The sequence below is a fragment of the Cyprinus carpio genome, chromosome B11 (genome assembly GCF_018340385.1).
Source record: "Cyprinus carpio isolate SPL01 chromosome B11, ASM1834038v1, whole genome shotgun sequence".
Lineage (NCBI taxonomy): Eukaryota > Metazoa > Chordata > Actinopteri > Cypriniformes > Cyprinidae > Cyprinus > Cyprinus carpio.
Genome location: NC_056607.1, coordinates 7,256,708 through 7,272,132, shown reverse-complemented (window position 1 = coordinate 7,272,132; position 15,425 = coordinate 7,256,708). Strand labels below are relative to the sequence as shown.

Below are 15,425 nucleotides of genomic sequence, written 5' to 3'. Positions count from 1 at the left end.
TTTTTCTCTCCGTTTTGGCCTTCCGTCCACACTGAGACGGCATTTTTAATCAAGGATAGCTGAGCTTTTTGAAAACGCTCTCCAAAGTGGATAAATTTGAAAACGCCATTTTCGTGTTGTAGTGTGGATTGTGAAAACGGAGGCTTTTGAAAACAATGAAGCAAGTTTAGTCACGTGACGCATATTATACCAATAGATATCCGTGTTTATACTGGTATTGTGCACTTTACGTGCTATGCACTTTTACACTATTGCTACAGATGTGTTACTTTGTACACTCTTCATATCACAGTCCTGCAAAGATGAAAGCAAATTTACTTGCGATCGCTATTGGTGAAAAAACACAACCTCAATAATGTTTAATAACAGACATACAATCGTGAGTGTGTGCGACCTGGACGTGTCAGTGAATGGTGAGTTATTTTCATAAACAAAATAACCCTGTCAGGAAAACTGAATGAAAATGTATCATGTCTGTTCCTTGTGTATCATCTGCAGTGAGCTTTTTTGAGGTTTTACGCATCCGCAGAAACCAAAATTTAACGTTTTCTGATGTTTCAGTGTGGATGAGACACTTTTGGAAAATGCTTGAAAATGCTAGTGTGGACAGAGAGCGTTTTAAAATGAAAACAGCATTTTCAAATGCATCCGGATTAATGTAGACCAGGGTTCCTCAAATCTTGCCCTGGAAGGCCAATGCGCTGCAGAGTTTAGCTCCAGCTCTGATCAAAGTCACCAGCCTGTGATTTTCTAATGATCCCAAAGACACTGATTAGCATGCTCAGGTGTGTTTAAGTAGGGTTAGAGTTAAACTCTACAGGAAAGTGGATCTTGTGGTCCAGATTTGAGGATCCCTGATGTAGACGTAGCCTTAGACTATGTGTCCATCCAGATGCAAGGATTCATGAAAGAAGAATCAATTTTGTGTCTGTGCGCTGTCTGAAACGCAGCTCTCTGTGTGCGTGCTTTGAGTGAGTTCTCACAGAAAACAGCATGCGAGTACCGAATTTCATTGATAAAATCCGTTTCAGTGATAAAAAGTGACAGTAAAAGCATTTATAATGTTAAAGGGGGTCATTGCATGCCCATTTTCCACAAGTTGATATGATTCTTTAGGGTCTTATTGAAAAGTCTGTAACATAGTTTGGTTAAATTTTCTCAGTGGTAGTGTAAAAAACACCTTTTTACCCTGTCCAAAACAGCTCTTTTCAGAGCAAGCTGTTTTGGAGCATTTTCCTTTAAATGTTAATGAGTTCCGCCCCTCTCTTCCAAGCCGCTCTTGGAGAGACTGTTTACTTTAGCCACATTCATTGTGAAACTTACTAATTAGCACATTATTAGGAATGGCTATTTGTAAAGATTCATTAAAAAAAAATTATACTCACTTTTTCTGTTGGTGAAGCTGGACCATGAATGATTTGCATGAAAATAGACTCATTTTGGTAGATCGGGATCGAATTCCCTTTAGAAATAAATGTAATCCCCTGCGTCTTCAGCGGCTCAGATGTCGGGAGTAAATGACGACTGCTATGTTCATTATTACATCCAACAACAGAACACCTTGATCGCTTAGGAGACATTCTTGACTAATGTCAGCTCACTCAGGGCGGGTCTAAGGTAAGACGGCAGTCCAGTCTGTGCTGAAACTATACTGTCAATCAAACTATCATGGGAGGGGGCTGTTTTTGTGACATCACACAGACAGGCATCTAAGATCGGCTCGATTTGAGAAAGGGGTAAAGAATTTAGTAGATTAAAAAAAAAAAACACTAGGTGGATTTTTATCATTATAGGGTGGTTGTGTACACACACTGCCAACACACATTTCAGTTTAAATAATGTAGCATCCGATAATCCCTTTTAAGAAATATTTACGTTTTTTATAAATTCTGTTCTTTTGAACTGCCTATTCATCAGAGAATCCTGCAAAACCTTAAAGGGTCACTACACCCAAAAATGAAAATTAGCCCAGGTTTTACTCACCTTCCAGGCATCCTAGGTGTATATGACTTTCTTCTTTCAGAGGAATCCAATCCGAGTTATATTGCCATGCCTTTATATAGCTTGGAAGAGCAAGGACAGTTTTAATATAACTCCGATTGGATTTGTCTGAAAGAAGTCATATACATCTAGGATGCCTTGAGGGTGAGTAAAACATGGACCAATTTTCATTTTTGGATGAACTCATCCTTTAAAGCAGTGGTTCCCAATCCTGGTCCTGTAGAACCCCCAGCACTGCACATTTTAGATGTCTCCCTATTCAAACACACCTGATTCAACTCACCAGCTCATTAGTGAAGACTCCAAGACCTCAAATGTGTGTGATGTGTCAGATAAGAGAGACACCAAAAGCATGCAGTGTTGAGGGTTCTCCAGGACCAGGATGGGGAACCTCTGCTTTAACCCTCTGGGGCCTGAGGGTGTTTTGGGGGCCTAGAGAAGTTTTGACATGCCCTGATATTTGTGTTTTTTTCAGTTGCTTATAAACACATAAAAGGCTAAAGTCTAATAACACTGTAATCAGCACAAACTGGGCTACAATAATATGTGAGCAGCATTTATGTACATGATTGTGTTTTTGAGAAAGCGACATTTATGTGTGGTTAGTGAAAATTGTAAATTTTGAAGTCACTGAAATAAGGTCATAAAACACCTAGAGAACATTTGTTCACAAGACTTTTGAGAACAGATTTTGAAGTTGACTTTGGTGCATTGAATTCTAAGAAAAAAATGCACACCCGAGGTGTAACTGCCACTCTGCCTCGCGTCGTGTTTGCATCACCACCTTAAGTGTGCATTATTTTCTTAGAATTCAACGCACCAATTCAAGTCAATTATTCCTAACTTAACAGAAAACAGTTATTTGAAATTGTAATAACATTTCACAATATTTCTGTTTTTACTGTGTTTTTGTTCAAATAAATGCATAAAAGCATAAAATGTTTGAAAAACATTTAAAAAAAAAAAAAAAAAAAAAAACTGACCCCAAACTTTGAAACAGTAGGGTCTTTTTTTTTTTCTTTAACATTTTTAAATAATGAGTCTTAATTGAATAGCATGGTAGCAACATACAAAAGCCGTTATAAAATATGGGCGTGTCCAGACTCTTTGTACTGAAGAGGAGGGGATTGTGTAGGACTTGTGAACGATGGGCATTCCAGTTCTGCAGGTCTCCAGAGCTTTCTGTGAAATTGTGCACATGCAGATTCTGTGTGGGCCACTTCATAACAACGATAATGGTAACGTGAACCCCTATTCACAATGTGTGTGTGAAAGCTGTGGAAAAACGTGAACTCTTATTCACAGTGTGTGTGTGGAGGCTGTGGAAAAATGGGTGGTGTTGGTGGAGAAGAGGGAAAGATGTGGGATTTGAGATGGAGTCTTTCTGACTAGAGCTGAAGCCATTCTCAGGTAGAGCTACTGCTTTTAGAACAGGGTGTAGGAGGCTTGCTCACAGTCTGAATTACTCTTACATAAACACAAATTTCAGAGAACAAATCCACACGAGGCAGCCATCAGAGTATTGGATGCACATGAAAGAATGGTGTACATATAATTCAACACGTTCCCCACCACAGATTCCTTGAAGAATGTGGTACATTGCTCCTCCATAACCTTTTAGCCTTTGCCTGCCATTAATTACTCATAACAGCATGGCTTATGCACTACTTTAGTGATGCTCTCATTTCCTTTGAGGGCCAGTTGGCTACTGTCTGGTCATGCAAAATGCATTTGCCTTGCCTAAAAATTTATTCACCCTTAGGCATCATAAAAGTTGGCAATATGACTTGTGCACTATATTTCAAGTACTGAAGCCATCTCGTGCTGATGTTGAAGTCATTTTAAGTTAAGTTTCAAACTTGACACGCCAAGACATTTTGCACCAGGTTTCAATAATGATCGAAACAAAAGCATTTGATGTCATTTATGTGAAACCTGCATTTCAGAGGCTCTGCCATTATAGGCATCATAAAGTAGGGAATATGACTTATTTTGAAGCCATGCAATGTCTTGAACAGACTGATATTGAAGCAATTTACATGGCATGGCAATGATGATCGAAATCAATAGCTATGTATGTATTTCTCGAGGATCTGTCATTCAAATGATGTGAGAATTGGCATTTGTTTGGTCGAACCATTCCTTTAATACTGACTGATGTGTTTTGACAAATTGTGTTCCACTTTTAAAGTGAGATGTCCTGATCTTTTGAGTTCACAAACTCACTGAGGCAGGTGGAGACAGTCACGATCAGCAGAGACAGAAGTCATCTGAACCCTGAAAAGCTGAACTCCCTCTGCTTCGTAAACAAACCTGACCGCCCCGTGTTCTCTGCATATCGTTAACCCAGCTAAAAGACACAGGTGACATTTATTGACCTCTGGCTTGATCTCTGGTGACACCTGGCAAACCCAATCTCCAGCACTGCACCTGGGTCCAGTTGTGACTGGGCCGCTGTCCACCATGCAGTATTCAGCTCCAGCCCATGAAATATTCAACACAACACAACGCTGACAACAAAGAAACAGTAACACAATCAAGATTGTCTTTTGATTTGCTCGTTCCTTTAGTCCAGCATAGTGGTTTTAATCGGATTGGCTTATTATTTGAGCTTCCTTGACACAGTTACACAGCTTCAGTCATATGTTTATCAGTGTAGACAGCAGTAGAGTTCCGGTTTAATCTGTACTAATCATGTTAGGATACTCCGTTTGATGTCACAAACATCAAACCATGAAAGGAGTCCTCTCCTGATCTCCATATCTCAGATCTTATTCACTGTACATATTATCAACAAGGGCACAACCAATGAATGAATCATAAACAACCTTGGAATTCATGTGTGCATATTGTTTGTTTCCTACTGGGTGGTAATTGCTGTGTATAATGAGAATAAGAAGGCTCATTTTTGGCAGCCAGAGATGAGATAAGAAATCTTTGGCATGTGTCAGTTTCCACGTCTTGCACAACTCAATCACAAAAACCAGTGTAATGCTCTATTGAAAGACCATCATGCAAAAACACATCGATTTTTGAGTGTGTGGGTTGAAACACCAGGATGCAAATTATCGGCAGTTTGCACGGTTTAAAAATTGTGCATTTGCAAGTCAGTTTTAATTCTGTGTGTTGCATAAGGGATGTTTCAACAGCATTTCCAAACCACAAAAGTTAGACTACTAGTTAGTAAAAATGCACATTTTCACCAAATAGATGCTCTCAAGCTGAAATCGTGTTGGCCTCCACAGGTAACCATAGCAACATAAGCTGCTCGAGCTGTTTCCATTAAAATCAGTATTGAACCATACAGTACTTTGACAAAACACAAGTACTGTTATTATGCATCACTTTGTTAAATGTTTACATATCACAAAAGTATATCGCTCAAACACCACTCACAACTGCTGCTTCTGTCTCTTTTTTTCTTAACAAAAATTGAGCAGATCTTTAAGACCACATCAAACAGGAGACTTTTCACATGCGCACTTTAGCTTCTCCTCAGCGCTGGATGTGAATCAAATGAGCGCGGAAACGGTACAGGTGACGAGGAGCTTCACTAGAACATCAGTGAGCTGCAGTCAGATGAGATTTTGTCAGGCCATGTGTCAGTAAAAAATGTCCTGTCAGCCATTATACTGTGCTTGTAACGTGCTCTTCAATTGCACGCACAAATGCACTGGCGCGCAGTACTGTATATCATTTAATATTAAAGCGCAATTATATATAAAAGGTTGTGAGAAATCATAATGCATGTCAGATCTGCGTCACGTTCAGCAGTGGCAGCTCTTAAAGAAATAGCAGCCCAAACAACCTAATAACCATCTAATGTGATGTCTGTTAATCAAAGAACAAAATAAACAAAGAGCAAATCAATAACTTTTGTAGCTTTAAGGATTCATCTATATTTAATTTTAAATTTAGTTTTTGATAACTTTATTCTATTTCTATATATTTCCTACTTGCTGAAGGGTTTAGGCAGCACATTTTTTTTTAAGTCTAATAAATGCTAAAATTGACAGCTCTCATTTGTACTGTAATGTTGGAAGGCTGTAATCAATGGTCAATTTCATAGACATCAAAGACATCAGTACTGGTATCACTGATACTCGCAAGTGATAAAAAAGATGCATGTGAAATTATTGCAATATAAAAGTATATTAAAAAGTGTTATGTGAGATTAATCGCGATTCATTTCAGAAAAAATTAATTGGTTACATGTATTAACCGATTGACAGCATATAATATTTTGGTATAGAATATAAAGAATATTTTGTGGATTTGAAAGATTCTTTACGGAACCAATCGATGACAGTAATGAACCTTTTTTAAGAGTGAAATGCACACAGAACATTTAGTCTTCCATCATATATACGAAACATGCATATATATATATTAAATAAGTGTTTTAGTGTTTCATGACATTTTAGTTGCATTGTTGATTTCATGTTTCTTTTTTTTTTACCTTTTTTTCAGAATAATATAAAGCTTTTGGATAATTAAATTCTTTAAAGTGTGAACTCTGCTGCTATGTGATGCTAAAAAGACATTGTTTAGAGCATCTTAGCTCGACAAAGCAACATTGACTCGACCAGGTTTGAGGGCAACAGATAAGAGTCATTGTTATTGCAATGCTGTCTGATGATTGCCATCACACAGAAATGACATGCTTCATGTTTACAATAGATTTGCTGATACAGTGGCAGAAGGCTTGCCTTTGCAAATAATATACATGAGTTCCTTATGATTAAGGAACTGAACCATGATGCTTCTGTCCAACACACAACAGTCTATCTCACGGCAAGCTCTAATTAAAAAGTTACTAACTTTTTTGACATTGACCTGACCATTGTTGTTTAACCACATGCTCTTTACTTTTTAGCTCCATGTTAATTGCAAAACTAGATTTGAGCAGATACTCATTCCTTTTCCCCTAGTGAGTTGTGCCTTGCAGATAGACATTTGCTTATTAACTTCAAGATTCCCTTGTGTCTACAGGAAACAGTGCAGCGCTCCAATGGGTTATTTACCAATAATATCTGCATTTTAATCTTTTGAACTTTAGTGCTGAGGTGCCTGAAGAAACCACCAGCCATATTAAAGTTCCCAGCAAATACTGCTATGAATAGGATCTCATGAAAAGCAATGTCCTGTCCTGCAGGTTACTTTTTGGATCCAATGCAACGTGTGGCTCGCTGTGACCCACTGACGTTTGTCTTTCATTGCATTCTGCCTCCGGACACCCACATGCTTCTAATCCAATATGGACTCCCCCACACAAAAACACCACACACGCTTATAGAAACACGCAGATACATGCCTTGTACTCCTACACACACAGACAGCTTGTTATATCACCCCTAATCCCAGTTACACATGCTCATGTACAGACACCATAAACTAGAGCTGAATGACAGCATAATATATCCTTGTGTGTGTGTGTGTGTGTGTGTGTGTGTGTGTGTGTGTGTGTGTGTGTGTGTGTGTGTGTGTGTGTGTGTGTGTGTGTGTACAGTGGAAAGTCTGAAACTTTTGAACATGATGTCCAAATTTTTCTTATTTTGTTGAAATATCTAATATAATACTGCCTTTCAGAAGCAAAAGAAAAAAATACTTGCATGTTTCCCGGAAGACAAGATAAGATATGTCCACCCTGTCATAGATGTAGTACTGTTAAATACATTTTCATTGCAAAATTAAGATGCAAATTATATTTTCTGAAAGGTATGATGTCCCTTTCCTAAATAGGGTTATTAAAGAAATAATATAATAATAATAATTAATGTAATTACATCCTCAATCACATTGCAAAAAATCTGTTGTCCTGATGTCACTGAAGGGGATGGCCTTTTCTTAAAGGGGCAGATTCCCCAATACCACAGGACAACCATTCAAGGGACAAGGACAAATAAAAATATAGTTTTTATTACCAAATGATTAATACACTCAAACTGAGTAATCTCTTATTTTTTTAATATATATATTATAATAGGAGAATTGTTTTAATTATAATTATTGTTTTAATTATTATTAATAAAAATTATTATTTTACTATATTCTACTATCATTCAAATTTAATGAGCAGTGCATGAGACATAGCAAAATAACACGCATCCTCTTACACAAAACTAAAAAAAAAAAAAAAAAAAAAATCTAGAAAATGTATCTAAAGAGCCAAGTAACGCTTTTGTTATGAATATAAAAACTTAGCCCAATATAAGACACCCTTTCATAGTCATTTTTATGTTACCATGGCAAATGAGTTATGTACAGGACACCAAAAAGGCACCCTACAGTGATATTGACCCATATAATCAAAAGATATATTATCTAAATATATATGATAAATATTTAGACATATTCTTTTATTTTTAAATATTTTATTTTATATTTGTGTTTAGTAACACTAAATAATGTTGACCAGGTTGTTGTTTTGTATCATTTGTTGCCAGGTATAGATATTGCCAATGTTTCGATAGGTTTTTCAATAAATATTACAAACCAATAAAATATTTCAGTACAAACAATCAGGTCATGTTGTTTTTGTTCACATATAGAGAAAAGTACATGCTGTTCTTCTGTTTTGCTCATTTCAATAGTCTGTGGCACAAATCGGATGTTTATTTGTCCTAAACTTGTTTTGTTTTCCTTCTGTGAACCTTTACAAATCTTATAATCATCTTACCATCTTTTTGGCTTTGTACGCAACACTGTTCTTTTTGGCACACCAGTTTTCTTGGCTGGAAAATAAAAACATTTAAGTAAAACTAAAGCAACATTAAAAAGAAGTAAACAAAACAAAGTTGGGTCCAAATTCTTGTCTTGTCAAACCTCTGGGTGTGAGAGCTGTCCTCTTGAGATGATCTGTGCTGACTTTCAGAGGAAGGTACAGAAGTTGAAAACCTCTCTGTTTCTCTCATGTGGCTGTGTGAGTCTGAACTGTTGTGCCAGTTCTCTTCATTATACTGTAGCTGCGGTCTCTATAAGCTCCATAGTCTTACTTGCTCCCATAATGCCCTGGGGTCAGTAATCTGCCCTCAGGCACTGTTAAGTCTCATTTTCCCCTTGATAAAACAATCAGCAGGACGGCTTACAAACTCCATAAGCTCCCCTGCCAGCCCCGATGGCATCTACAGGTCACTGAAGAATCTCATTGCTTTGAAGACAGTAGATCTGTCCAAAACCTAGTGAGCTGCCTTGCTGTCTACAGCCTACATGGGCGGCATCTCAGCTGTAAAGGAAGCTCGACTCACAATTTATTACACCTTGGGAACAAATCTTTTTGCCGTCTTGATAGGCAGCTCACTAGTTTTTGGAACAGAACTTTTTTTGTTGAGAAAATTAGGTTGGCACTTTCAAAGCTGACAGTCTGATTTAGTACTTCAATGGTATTACTCTGACTTTAGAGAGAACAATGTGATAAAGAAAGCAGAGTAAAACCTATTAATCATTGTCTTTATTTCCTTTTTTCCAGAAACCTGGGGAAGTCGGGCCTGAGAGTCTCATGTCTTGGATTAGGTACATTTATGGCCTCCTCATCAAGCCCTTTTGTGAAGTAGATAAGGAAACCTGCAACCAACAATACAAGCTTTTGTAGTCTTTTTTTGTCACAAGATGAATTTTCTTCAAACTGAACTGCTAGTAGTGACAGACAGCAGAAATCTGCACCATGCAGCCAGTGTTATTCTGTTCTCTTGAGCTGCGCATTAAAGATTATCCATGTTATCTGTAGCTTCATCTTAAGGCTTTACTCTTTAGTTGTCATTGGTGGATCACTGATAATCATTTAAAGCTGGTTTATCTTGTGAAAAGCAGTGGCTGATTCTAGATCTCTTTACAGGAACATGGGTGACATTTGGAGGACAGATCACAGATGAGGTACGATGAGTGTAAACACTGACCGGTCCTGATGTGAGCTTTTATATTCTTGTACACTTACAGGAATAGTTCACCCAAAAATGCATGTCCTGTCATCATTTACTCACCCTCTTGTCTTTCCAAACAACTATATTGGTTTTATTTCTTTCAAGAAACACAATGTGTTTTATATTGTCAAACATTGAAAATATGACCTCATTTATTGCTCATTTAGACGCTTTGCACCATTTTTGGAGACCCGACTCCGCCCGTACCCGCAAAGTTCAGCACCAGATCCGACCCGTCACCCGTGATAATATCAAAATGAAATCCGCACCTGCCCAGACCCATTAATATTTGGTCCGTTACCCGATCCGTGTCCGCGATAAATCACACACGCTAAAAACATTACAATTAAAGTGCTTTATTTTTTATCTCGCACCTCTCTCAACATCACAACAGCGTCATGAATGGGCTAATGAAACAGGCTAAAGTGCGCTTCGTTTGCATATGTGTAATGGTAATTTAGACATACAAATATTGCACATATTTTTCATCCGCGCTACTACCCGCCCACAAGGAGTTAATTATCTGCCCGCATCCCCGGACGTGAATTTTAGAAATGTCTCAATCCACCTGTTTTAGCCACTTTTATGCACCCGCGGGTACCCGACCCGTTGCAGGACTCTTAATTGGCAGGTTAAGTTATGCCCACAAACTTCAATAAACTGGAGCAACGTTATAAAGAAGAGTGGACAAAAATTTCTCCAGAGTGATGTGAGAGATTGATAAAGTCATATAGAAAATGATTGCTTTAAGTTATTGCTGCTAAAAGTGGATCTACAATCAGCCGAATCATAGAGTGGCCTTAGTTTGACACCCATGGATTTTCCATATAGGCTTTTTTTTTTTTTTTTGCTAAATAAATAATGTGACGTTGTGAAAACTGAGGTTTAATTTCGCAAAGTTTATAACTTGTATATATTTATATAATTATTTAACTGTTTTCCAACAAAAAAAAAAATCTATACTCTTATATTATGATATTATATTATGATTATATAGCATTCTTCCATAAATCACCATTCATATTGTGTTGATTAAAAATCAAAAAATCTTGTACAGTGTAAATTACAGTATAATTTGATCTTATAGTTCTAGATAGATCTTATAATTACAGTTTAATTTTAAACAGCATTGTTTGGGGGAAGTAGCAAGTACAAAATGCTTTGAAATTAAACATTCAAATAGTGCATATATAGATGAAATTTTTCTCTGCTAATACACTATTCAGCTTGCAGTAGTTTTTTCATTTCCAGCGTACACTGTAAATGTACCTAAACACATGAAAGATGACTTATGAGTAACACAGTGCAGAATACAGCTTTTAATAATAGAATAGACTGCAACACCTTGAATGCTGGATCCTCTCCCTTCCTTCCTTCTGACAGATTGCAGAGCAGCTGATGACTCTGGCATACGAGAACGGGATCAATCTGTTCGACACGGCAGAGGTCTACGCTGCAGGAAAGTGAGTGCGCCAAAATGCACACAGCCCGCCCCATCAAATTACCACGTGCTGAAATATATTCTTTCTGTTCATCTGGTGAATTAGTTAAGTAAGGTGATATTTTAAAAAGTTGACAACTTTGGCAGCCACTTTTATATGATGCTTAATTTCATATATAAATGGTGTTTGCTTTAATTTTAAATATTAGACCTATTTGTCAGTTTTAGAAGTTTTTTTTCTTTTCTGAACTTTCCTCAAGTTTCCTTTAAAACGAAGGCTCATTTTAAAGGGTGATGAACATTTCTATGGCAGCTGACCCAGGGCATCATTGAAAATGGCGTTCCTCGTCCGTGTCTTGCGTGGGAGTTTGTGTTGATCTTGTCATAACGACTCAGCACAACCCAGCAGTGCTGTTCTTGGGATCTGGGAAGGATTCAAAACTGTCATGGCGGATATCACAGTATTACTTCTAGTTGGATCTTGAAGCAATATAATCTCTTAATGTGTCATACAAGCAAGATTCATCAGCTGTGAGCAAGATAAAGCACAGTGATCAATAGGATTATCTCGCTTTGACAATGAACACGATTAAATGACCAAAACCATATCCACATGCCACACACTATATGGCAGTAGAGAATTAGAAAATAACAAATGTATATACCCAAAAATAAGATTATAAAATACCTAAATGTTCACTTTACTGTTTTTATTTATGTGTAAGTGTATTGACTCTGTCTGCCATATACACAAAATTGGCAATCTTTGTCTTGTTTTTGAAAGTTATGGAGATTAGAACATAAATATGTATATGAAATTAGTTTTTAATAAATTCTGCAAAAATAATAATATTATTACAAAAGCTTTCTTTCTCTCTTCAGCAAAATGTGTTAACATTAATAATAATAAATGAAATTACAGCAAAAAATCATAATATAATAACTACTTAAGGATCATCATACAAAAATGAAGACTAGAGTAATGATGCTGCAAATTCAGCTTTGCATCACAGGAATAAATTACATTTTAAAATATATCAACAGAGTGTCCACGGGTCCTTAAAGGGGTCATATGATGCGGTTTCAATTTTTCCTTTCTCTTTGGAGTGTTACAAGCTCTTGGTGAATAAAGAAGTTCTGTGAATTTGCAAAGACTAAAATCTCAAATCCAAAGAGATATTCTTTATAAAAGTTAACACTCGTCCACGCCCCCCTGAAACGGCTCGTTCTAACACACCCCCACATATCTATGTCAGTATGTGGGAAGATTTGCATAAGAGTGAGCAAAGGCCGGCTAGAGTGAACGGCGTGGTCGGCAGGCTAGCGGCAACCACATGTGACGACCCCGTCCATGGTGAAAGCCAATCCAGTGATCCACAGCGTGAACTTAAGTTGATGTATTTCCTCAGCGACCAGCACGGATCAGCTCTAGGCATGACGAAGCGGATATTGTTCTCTTTTAAAAGGGCAAACAAAGTAGTTTCGCTTTCACAATGAAACACAGCGCCTTCACAACATTTGGGCGGCGTTATGCAAAGCTTCCCACACAGTGACGTAGAGATGTGGGGGCGTGTTAGAACGAGCCATTTTGGGGGGTGTGATTGACTGTTAACTTTTACAAAGAATATAAAAGTTTGGATTTGAGTCTCTTTGGATTTGAAACTTTAGTCTATGCAGCTTTACAGATCTCTTTATGCACCAAGAGCTTGTAACACTCCAAAGAGAAAGGAAAATTTGAAATCGCATCATATGACCCCTTTAAATCATATGACCCCTTTAGATCAACGTTTTATGTTTAATATATCAAATTATTTATGCATTTGTAACTGCAGGTTAAATGCATTTATGTTCTGCATTAAACAGTGTGTAAATACTTCTAAATGCCACTTCAGGTGCAGCTTCTGCCTTGATTGCAAAGATGAATTTTGTAGATACTGATTTTATTTGCTTAGTAAAAGTCCAAATGTCTTATTATTTTAATTCACTGATTAAATGTAAGAATATGTCTCAAAAGATAATGCACACTTATAGAAAAAATGGCTTTATAAAGGTAAAATGCCCATAAAAGGTTTAAATCTTATAACATTATTTATTGCAGTTGTAATTATTGTTATTTGCGGTGTAAATGATTTAATCTGACTGGTAGTAGCCCTATAGTGTATATTGAATTAATTGATAAACTGTAATAATTTGACATGAAAGATGATGCATACATCTAAAAAGGTAAAAAAAAATAGGCCTTTGTAAAGGTAAATAAAAATATGCAGATTTAAGTATGTAAAAGCTGATAGAACACTACTGAAAATATTGCTTCAGAATAAATTGTTTACTCCACCAAAAATCTCAGTGAAGCAGTTATTTTGCAGGGATATTTAGTATGGAATATTGTCTGCAGACATGAAAAGTTCACTGTATATCGTAGTAATAAATATAATTTATTACAGCAATGATATTTTGTTTTCTTTTTAATTTAAACACACTAAATATTACATATATGTATGTAATAAAATGTTTATTTCCATTACAAGTTTAGGTCTTAGATTTCAAATAAGTTGGTATTAAAAATGTTTTAAAAAGACTAAAATTATAAAATATCACAAATTTCACAATATCACAAATTACTATGTAATTTGGTTTAAATAAATGCAGGCTTGGTAAGAAGACGTGACTTCTTTTAAAAACTATATGTAGGCTTGGTGGTTTTCTTTAAATGCAGGCTGTGGTAAGAAGACGTGACTGTCTTTGTGTGGTGTGTGTGTGTGTGTGTGTGTGTGTGGTGTGTGTGTGTGTGTGTGTGTGTGTGTGTGTGTGTGTGTGTGTGTGTGTGTGTGTGTGTGTGTGTGTGTGTGTGTGCGCATGTGTGTGTGTGTGTGTGTATTTATGTGTACATAATAAATATACACAGTACACACACATACTCTGTAAACAAAAACTTTTATTTTGGATGTGATTAATAATTTGACAGCACTAAAACTTTTTTTTTACTCTCCTATAACCCGTGTTAATTGTGAACGCTGCAGCTATTTCCAATTTGAGAGATATCTGTATATTGGTGAGTTAATCTTAGATGTTATTCTTAGTGCTGAGAATCCATATTAGAGCGCATTTTCCTTCCTCCAAACAAGGAAAGTTGCCTGACACATGATGTTTCATAAATAAACTGTGCAAATTAGGTGAGGATAGTGGTTGGTAATGTGCTCTGTCATTAGCTGAGCGCTGGCTGTGGGCATCGCTGAACGTCAGCGGCGCTGATGGGGTGAGAGTGTGGGAAGACATGAGAGTGGGAAGGTCCGTTTTATTTATCTGATTGGAATAAATACAGCTCTGGCAGCATCTACCATCCAGCTGCGGTCAATGCAGTGTGCTAAACCCACAGGCTGTGACGGGACAAACACCCCTGCGTAAATATAGCTTACATCCACAAATACACACACATGTGCTAGCACACACGCTGGCATGTGCATTCACACATCAGCTTTTGTCTCCTCTCTGTCTTTCTCTCCCTCGCACATAAGCAAACAAAAACATAGGCTGAGCCGCCCCCTCACATGTCTGTCCATCTCTGTCTCTGTTCAACATGCTAACATAAGTGCACTAGCATGCACATTCAGAAATCCTTATAAAGATGAGCTGTGTTCTGCCGTCTCAGGGAACCTCCTTTGAAGTTGGGACTTTTTAAGAAAGTGCAGCGTACATTCATGTGGCTTAATGAACCTCTCTCTGCAGCTAATGACCACTAAATCAAAACACAACAGCTAGCTTTCAACAGCTTTCTGTTTTCATATAAAGCCTGGATCATTGTGAAACATCGAATCAGTCAAGATTAAAGATGTTCATCCATCTTTGTGATAGACTGATTAGTTTGTTGGACTTACACAGCTCTCTGGAATACTTGATTCTGATTGATAAGTCACAGCTTTCTGTTATCAAATATTTTTTATAATAACAATCATTTAGAATAATGTACTGTATAATAATATTTATTTTTTAAGGATTAATTTAAAAATGTATGCACAAAGCTGTACATATATAAGATGGATTGTTTACAGTGAGCAGATGTGCTT

At 37.0% G+C, this 15,425-nt stretch overlaps 1 protein-coding gene across 7 annotated transcripts in view; it reads left to right on the top strand.

Moving 5' to 3' along the window:
- The window catches only part of kcnab2a (potassium voltage-gated channel subfamily A regulatory beta subunit 2a), a 137,817-nt gene that overhangs the window by 101,391 nt on the left and 21,001 nt on the right, over positions 1-15,425 (top strand). For all 7 annotated transcript variants that reach the window (XM_042733704.1, XM_042733700.1, XM_042733702.1 and 4 more), the window contains 3 exons: positions 9,470-9,513; positions 9,836-9,873; positions 11,304-11,383. In XM_042733704.1, the coding sequence (XP_042589638.1) occupies positions 9,470-9,513; positions 9,836-9,873; positions 11,304-11,383 (162 nt within the window). The remainder of the gene's footprint in view (positions 1-9,469; positions 9,514-9,835; positions 9,874-11,303; positions 11,384-15,425) is intronic.